Source organism: Otolemur garnettii, unplaced genomic scaffold (assembly GCF_000181295.1).
Source record: "Otolemur garnettii isolate 467f Iridium unplaced genomic scaffold, OtoGar3 scaffold00142, whole genome shotgun sequence".
In the NCBI taxonomy this organism is placed as follows: domain Eukaryota; kingdom Metazoa; phylum Chordata; class Mammalia; order Primates; family Galagidae; genus Otolemur; species Otolemur garnettii.
In genome coordinates, this window is record NW_003852537.1 from 2,715,754 (window position 1) to 2,724,251 (window position 8,498).

Here is an 8,498-nt window from a genome sequence, read left to right on the forward strand (position 1 = left end):
GCCTTGGCCTCCCAGAGTGCTAGGATTAGAGGCGTGAGCCACTGTGCCTGGCCAAAGATTTTTATGTGTAGTTTACATCCAAACACTGTCATTTACCACTAGGGTATTCTGCACTCCCCAGTGCTGGGAACTGTCCACAGACTAGGAGCCTGAGCCCACTGACCTAGAAAGTTCCCAGGGTTGCCTTGTGATGGCTCATCTCAGAAGATCCAAGAGGAAGAGTTTCTCCGCTAGTGGCTCAGTGTATATACTTGCCAGGACTGAGGCTGGGGACTTGTCACAGGTCATGTTCTCTACTATAATTGCAACTGAGGAAGTGTCGGTTCCTTTCTAACTTTTCCAATAACCAGATACTCTGCCTGTTAAAAAGCAGCCTACATGTCAGAGCCCATTTACCATAACCACAAGCCCCTTCTCACTGCAGCCAGTGCCCCTGGTGCAGGCCTGTGCACAACGTGGGCACTTTAGTTTCCTAACAGAGCTGGTGACTCAGAGCAATTGACTTTTCCCTGTTCCAGTGTCCCCATTTTGAGAATAAAGGACTTGAACTAGATGAAAGGTAGTGACTGGGAGACAAGTTCAGCCACAGATGAGGATTGGAATGAGTTGTTAGCACTGAAGGCAGGTGTCAGGACTGCTTTTGTTGCAAGTATCTAACCTCTAGCTGGCTTCAGAAATGTTCTTTAGGGATGTTCTGTTTGCCTCAGCAAAAGCCTGGAGGGCAGGCATCAAGATTGCCCTGAGGTCCCCTCGTGCTCACCCTGCCTTCTGTACCTGACTTGGGGGATGAGCTGTGCTGGAGGGTCGGAGCTGACCAGGACCACCCTGCAGGCGGGGAGAAGCAGTACCCCTCAAGGCACATGTCAAAAAGGGGGAGTGGAACAGACACCAGGTGACAGGCAGTCAGCAAATGTCCACACAAGGCATTCAGGATTTGGGGGCTTTGAGGGGTGGAAGGAGTCACAGGTGTCAGGTGTGCCTCCCCCCCATTCTTGGGTGGCCTCAGTCGGGGCTTGGTGGTCGTGTCACTCTCTAAGCTGAGTGCTGTGCTGCCCGGGCCATCCTGCAGGCAACTCCACTCTTCACGGGGGGCCTGCCTGGCCTCACAGCCTTGATATTCTCCTGTCCAGTTGGGTACACTCTGGGGCCGGCATCACATTGGCTGCAGGAGGGGACACAAAAGGGAACAGGTAGAAAGACTTGGGGATAGTCAGGTACAGCCACAGCACAGGGGTAAAGGGGAGCCCTGCAGTTGAAACAGCCAGGGACTTTGGGTGAGTGTCACTGAGACCTTTAGAGGTCACTGGGTGACGGGCACTATAAGTACCAAGTCACAGCTGTCACTAGCCTTAGAAATCAGAGTGCATGGAAGGGAGGCAGCAGAGGAACATCGAGGTTTCCAGTTGCTGAAAGACATGTAAATACTAAAGGGAAAATCTGCCTGAACATGTCCTATACTTTAAGCATTTTATTACAGAATACCGCATTACACAAAGTGCATGAGTTTCCATGACATGACTGCATAATCAGCAGCAGATCAAGAAACAGAACATTTCCAGCACCCCAGAGCTCCTGAGATGGCCTCTCCATTTTTGCACATTATCCCACTGTCTGGATAGAAGCTGCCTGTCATCCTGTTGATAAGCATCTGGTTGTCTCCAGTCTGACTGTGGTGGCTGGGCTGCCCAGAGCATCCTCACAGTACCTTGGTGCCCACCTGTGTGTGCCCTTGATCCCACTGGGAGTGGGATTGTGGGGTCTGGGCTATGCTCAAGGCCACAAAGACACTAAGTGGCTTCAGGTTACTTTGCCCTCATTCCCCACAGCAGAGGTATTGTTGCTCCCTCCAAGGATTCACTTGATGGTTTCTCTCCTATGTAGCAGCTAAACCCCAGGTATCAGCTGAGATGTGGCCCTATTCCTGCCAAAGTCCAGTCAGGGCCCAAAAGGTGCCTGAGCAAGTCCTGGGGTTTTGCTCAGGGGCAGTTGGGACAACTCCAGATGGAAAAGTTAAGGCAGGAGGAGGGTTGTCTCCAGTAAGAGGAGGCAGCTGCTGGTCATGAACTGTGTGTCAGGCCTGGTGGCATCTTATACTCTCTCCTAACCTCTGAGCCACAGGAGACCTTTCCAGGCCCAGCCAGCATCTGGGCTTTCTGCTCTTGAGCATACAAGCAACAGGCATCCTAGTGTATTGTAAAAATAATACATTAGCCCTTGATCATCACATACATCAGAGGTGACTTATTCTGTGGCCTGTTGAGGAAGCTCAATATGCCCTATAGATAGAAATGGCTTTTGCTGCCATAGAAAGCCCTCCTAGGCTATGCTGAGTAGGGTAGTTGCTTTGTGCTGCTTCAGTGGGTAAAGGAGGTGTGAATCAGGCCAGCTACCCTCAGACTGCGCTGGCCAAGGGGCTCTGGGGAGGGTGGGACAGGCCTGAGGCCAAAGCCCCTGTCCCCCTAACCACCTTCTTTCCCAACAGTTTGCACACATCCAGTGTGCTGAGTCAAACAGCCTTACACTGCCCTCTCTTGGGTGGTCACCTGACCTGGTTCCACGTGCTCAAGCTGTGATTTCTTAGAGCAGCTTGAAAAGTTTTTAAAGCCTGCAAGCTTTTTGGAATGAGAGCAAAAGTACACACACCTGGCCACCAGCCAATGCCTGGTGGCCACATGCTGAAAAACAGCAGCCCCCCACACCAAGCCCTGTGTCCACCTTCCAAGTCCCTGGGAAGTGGAAGTGAGCCATATGTGCGTCATAGCATGCAAATCATAAGCACCTGCAGGGCTCAAGTGCTACCTGCATGCAGATGGCATTTGTACTTAGATCCAATTTCTCTTTTCCACACTTTTTGAACTTTGTATGGGATCCCTGGCTCTTAGCGGCTGGCACTGGCCCCAACGAGGTTTCTTTTTTACTCGTTCTTTAAAGTGAATTTACACAGATACCTTGACAGTCAAAAATGAATCAAGATGACAGATGTTTTTACATAGGTTTAGGGTTTGTTTGTTTTTTTTAGCAACAGGGTCTATGTTGCCCAGGCTGGTTTTGAACTCCTGGCCTCAAGAGATACCAGTAGGATTACTCCTCTGAGTTATAGGATAACAGTTGAAAGCCACCATGCCTGGCTACCACATGTAGCTGTAAGCTGTCCCCTGTGCTTTAGACATATTTACCTCCTGGTCTTATTAAAAATGTCTCAATTCCATAAGCCCTCCATAAACGTCCTCTCTCTGTCTCTCACACACAGCATAATACCAATGGGACTGCGAAGCCACCCTTCCTCAGGTATGTGTATGTGTGGCTCCCTGCTGAAGCTCTTCAGAATGGGTTTTCCTCCCTCTTGGATGAGTGGTTTTGAACCATCCCCTGAAAGGGCCTTAATGCCCAGCCCACGGGGCTAGTCCTAGGTAAGGCCCTGGGCCAGTGGGGCAACAGCAGACTATGGTCACCTGGCTTTAGAATACCCTGAAAGAAAGGCCTGGAGAGACAGCCCCACATCCACCCAAATCCAGGCCCTACCCCGGAGTGGCTCTTCTATGACCCCTCCCCAACATAGGACTGGAAAGGCATGGGCTGTTCTGTCAAAATGTCTAAACATTGGATTGTCCTATAATATGAATGGCATGGAAGGAATCAGCCAGAGTGAAATGCCTTCAGAAAACACAGCCAGTTTGTGCTCATGGGGAGGTGGTGAGCAGTATAATCTTAGGAAGCAAGGAAAAGTTGAGTATTAGCACTATCAAAATCAAATTCTTGTCTCACAGCAGAATTTCTACAGAGACTTTATTTTTCTCCCCTACAGTGGAGAAAACCCCTTTGCTACTGTGAAACTCCGACCGACGGTAACTAATGATCGATCAGCCCCAATCATTCGATGAGAAGACAGCCAAGAATTCTTCTGGTTCCTCCCATGTTCAGTTCTCAATTGCAAATGATAGGTATATATTGTTGGATGTGTGCTATGACTTTCAAAGCTTTGCCAGAGGGTACCTGATTTAAAATGTATTCTACTTGAGCAAATCAATACATTTTCTCAATTTAAGACATTTCTGTCTTTAAGGTAAATGAATACTAGTTTAATAACCAACTCAATCATTTAAAATAGTTTCTTCCTGTTCTATTCAAGAAACTATTTACTTCTAATCCTTACTACACCTTTTTATTATTCTATTAATTTTTTTCTTAGCCAGAAATAAGGGATAGGCTATGCTTTCATGACTGGCTTTCTGCACCTGAATGCCAATGAGATCACAGTTTTATAAAGCATGTGCTCTTAAGTAGCATTATGATATTTATCTAAATGGAAATATTGCATAAATTTGCGTCATAGTATGCAAATCATAATTCCAAGGGTATAAATTATGAAAATGTATAAATGTAATTTTTTAACTTAAAAATTATAAACTTGCTTAATCAAATGTCAAACTACCCAAGATGGAGAAATTCCCACCCCTTCCCTGATTTCAACAGAGCTGTAAAGTGCTGAGACATTTTGCCTCTGCTTATCACAGCCATATTAAGCACTTAACCCTTTGACTCTGGAGCACTCAGAAATGAAACATTCCTACAGACGTCATTCACACCAAATGAACATATTGTTTGAATGCCTATGCTCGCAGTCAAAAAGGTTAAGAAATAATCTCCAAGTGCTACTGAATTTGGTAGTTAAGAGTTTTTGACCAGATTCCCTGCAGGCCAGGCTGTGCCACACCTGGGCTTGGCACATAGGACATGTGCAAATCTGAGGGGGTCCATGTTTGGAGGCCCCAGGTGCTCTCACTAAGCTAGTTGACCAAAGCTGCATCCATCACTAATTCACCAGGAAACTTCTCGGGTCCCAGTTTCTCCAAGTTTTAATCAGGTACTGACCCACAAAGGGCACTTTTATAAAGCCAGGGTGACCTCTGGTGGCTGAAGGGATGGGTCTTTCAACCCAGCAGCTAGCACATGCCTAGACTTGGGCCTCCAGTACAGTAGTCTCTGCACTAGCAACCCTGGGCCAAAGGTTGGACCTATTTTGAGTGGAGAATCACAGTTAAAATTCACCCCTACCCACTGTGTGTACTGGGGATGCTGAAACAGTTGCTTTTCACAGCTCCTCTGGTCTCAACAAAAGTATAACCATTTTCCTTTATGCCTAAAATTGGTCCCGGTCAAATGCAGGTCGAGCAGTTTCACGGTCTGCCTATCCCAGGAGGACAAACCAGGTGACCCTGTCATGGGCTGCTGGCCTATATTAACCACCCCCCACCATGACCCACAGTACTGGTCATGCAGGTGCTGCAGCCAGGAAAGAAAATTCAGCTCTGTGCCTCTCCACCTTTTAAGACAGGCAGAGCAGGCTGGCAGAAGTCATCATGGACAGCAGCAGGGCAGGGGGCATGACCTGGTCTTCAAAGCTCCACTCCTGTGGATTTTTCTGGTTTTGTTACAGAGGTAGAATAGGGCCTAGGATTATTAGCTGCAATTTGCAGGTCCCCTCTGGCTCACCCCACAGGCAAGGAGACTGGTCTTGTCCTCAACACATGCTCTGTAAATGCCAAGTATTATATTTAATAAAGAATTTGAAAACGGCACATCTTCTTAAGCTGTAACTGCATATTGAGGAACATGGGATGATCATGTCGGGGCTGGAAGTGGCACATGAGTCTTCAGGTGGCGGGATGGATGCAAACACTGAACATGCAGAACTAGATAAACAATGGTATGAATCTCATTTATTGAAAACATTTTTTCTCACCTTTCTCAAATTGAAGACTGCAAAAAATAAAAGCAGTGCTTTATTGAGTTGTCATGAACCTCAGAGCAGCAGCCAGCAGCAGCCAGCAGCAGCAGTGCTGCCTTCCTTCTGTGTGGCCTCTATCCCACCTTGCTTTACAAAACAGTCCTGAAGCTTAATCAAATAAAACTATTGTACACGACATTTACATTAGAAAAAGACAGCTGGGAGTAGGAGAGCCGGTGTGTTCCCTTTAAGTAAAGGTCGCTCCACAGTTGGGGCATCTTCGCTTCCTCAAGGCAAAACAGCAGATGAACCCGAAGGGAAACAAGATGATGGCCAAGAAAATGCCCAGGAAGGTGAAGACATCCTCCAGCACCCCGACCCTGCCGAGGGAGAGGGGCAGAGGGTTAAGGCTGGGCAGACCCCGGCCCCTTCCACCTGCAAGTGCCCTCCCTCACCCCAGCCACATGTGATCTGCTCTTGGAGGGAAATGCCACTGGCCTTGACTCAAACACTATAAAATTCAAACAAAGGGGGAAAAGAAAACTGTGTTGAAAGGTATCAATTAACACTGGTTAAGGTAAGATCATTCGGATGTTCACACATTTTTCTCTCACAAAAGGAACAATTCTTTCCATCTCTGAAGACTGGACTCAAAAAGAACAATTTTAGGATTTTTTCCCAATGTTACAGAGTGTTAGATTTTTCTATTCCTAGGAGAAAATTCCAGAAAAGGTGATTAATAGTAAGGTCTAGGATTTTGTTTAGTTTCTGATGTTTCAGGAGGGAGGGGGCAGTAGTTGGCATACTATTAGAATCAGCGATGTCTACACTGTCTAGAAGGCCATTTTGAAATGGAATTTCAAATAGGTAAATATAGGTAAATATACTCAGAAATGTATATTTACCTACCTTCACCATGCATAATGTAGAGCCTAAGACATCTCCCAAATCCTGGACTGGTGAGCACAGGTTTAGTGACAACAGGCATCCTACACCTGCCCCTGCAGGAGGGCCCCACCCTGCTGCACCAAGCATACCCTGCCCAATGCAGAACCTTCTCCACCAGGAAGCTCCCAGAGGTCCCAGAAGTAGCCTGCTGAGCTGAGCGCATGGCATCTGGTTTTCCACCTTTCAGGCCTTGGAAACTGACCCTTGAGTCGCTGACCCTTTCATGAACTAATGTACATAGGGACTCCCTAGAAGGGTGTTGAAAAGTTCCACAAAATTGACCAAAGAATCACCTTTTCTGCAGTTTAGCAGGGTACTAGAGTCTCAGGACAAGCCCCTTGGGAAATGCTGATGGATGGAACTCCTGGTCTGTCTTAGGTATGTTTAAGGCAGCTCCCTCCTGAGTGGGCTGGCGGGAGGGAGGCAGGCAGACAGAAAGTTCTGGACATAAAACTAAAAATGAGGCCGGGGCCAGTGGCTCATGCCTATAATCCTAGCACTCTTGGAAGCTGAGGTGAGTGGATAGCTTGAGCTCACGAATTCAAGACCAGCCTGAGCAAAAGCAATATCGCATCTACTAAACAGAAAAACTGAGGCAAGAGGATAACTTGAGCTCAAGAGTTGGAGGTTGCTGTGAACTATGATGCCACTGCACTCTACCCAGGGTGACAGCTTGAGACTGTCTCAAAAAAAAAAAAAAAAAAAAAAGGCCTAACGAAAAATGACAACCACACTAGCCAGCTTAGCACATATGCAAAAAGATTTCCTCCCACCAGTCAGGCTTGAGAAAATGGTGGGGGGCATCTCCAGGAGGCAGGGGTAGCTGGTCTAGAAGGGGAAAGGGGGAGGTTTAGTGACAGAAGCCCACAGGCAGGGGCAAGATCAACAGAGAAGTGTTCAGAGCCTCCAGAGTACCCCATCCCATGCCAGCACAGTGGATCCTTCTAAGCCGCTTCCTGCTCCAGAACGTGATGCCCCACACCCATCATCTTAAATGCTGCCCATGATGGCCTGGACACAACAGTGGCCCCTCCTGCCCCCTTGTATGGAGAGGAAGCTTGAAGCTTACCAAAGACCAAGCAAGAAGGAAGGTGACACCAAAACACAGAGGGCTTCCCCAAACCCAAAACACCACAGCGGCAGCAGTTAGTGTCCCTGTCATGTGAGGATGGCCTCTGCCAACACCTCACCAGAGAAGACCACAGAGTACTGTGGGCTCACTGCTGCCAGCAAAGGAATCCATACCCACCCCCCACAACTGCTTATCTGGAGTTCATGGAAAAATAAATCCAGATGACCCAACGTCTGGCTTTAGCAAGCCAGGCACAATGGCTCACTCCTGTAATCTTAGCACTCTGGGAGGCCAAGGCAGGTGGACTGCTTGAGTTCAAGAGTCCAAGACCAGCCTAAGAACAAGACCCATCCCTAAAAAAAACATAGCTGGATGTGTGATAGATGCCTGCAGTCCCAGCTACTTGAGGCGGAGGCAAGAGAATTGCTTGAGCCCAAGAGTTTGAGGCTGGTGTGAGCTATGATGCCATGGCACTCTACCAGGGCAAGAAAGTGAGACTCTGTCTCAAAAAACTAAATAAAAAATAAAGTCAGGGCTGGGCACAGTGGCTTACACCTGTAATCCTAGCACTCTGGGAGGCCGAGGCGGGTGCACTGCCTGAGGTCCCAGGTCCAAGACCAACCTGAGCAAGAACGAGAACCCACCACTAAAAATAGCTGGGCATGATGGCGGGCACCTGGGGAGGCTGAGACAAGAGAATCGCTTGAGCCTTAAGATTTTTGAGGTTGGCTCGGCGCCTGTGGCTCAAGC

At 48.0% G+C, this 8,498-nt stretch overlaps 2 protein-coding genes across 3 annotated transcripts in view; one reads left to right on the forward strand and one right to left on the reverse strand.

Moving 5' to 3' along the window:
* The window catches only part of BAIAP2L1 (BAI1 associated protein 2 like 1), a 114,580-nt gene extending 109,001 nt beyond the window's left edge, over positions 1 to 5,579 (forward strand). Inside the window, exons 13-14 of the mRNA XM_003798891.3 lie at positions 3,251 to 3,288; positions 3,806 to 5,579. Of these exons, the coding sequence (XP_003798939.2) occupies positions 3,251 to 3,288; positions 3,806 to 3,881 (114 nt within the window). The 3' untranslated portion in view covers positions 3,882 to 5,579. The remainder of the gene's footprint in view (positions 1 to 3,250; positions 3,289 to 3,805) is intronic.
* A 119-nt stretch (positions 5,580 to 5,698) lies between these two features.
* BRI3 (brain protein I3) overlaps positions 5,699 to 8,498 on the reverse strand; it is a 12,211-nt gene continuing 9,411 nt past the window's right edge. For both annotated transcript variants that reach the window (XM_023518622.1, XM_003798892.3), the window contains exon 3: positions 5,699 to 6,108. In XM_023518622.1, coding sequence (XP_023374390.1) covers positions 5,976 to 6,108 — 133 coding nt within the window. In that variant the 3' untranslated portion in view covers positions 5,699 to 5,975. The remainder of the gene's footprint in view (positions 6,109 to 8,498) is intronic.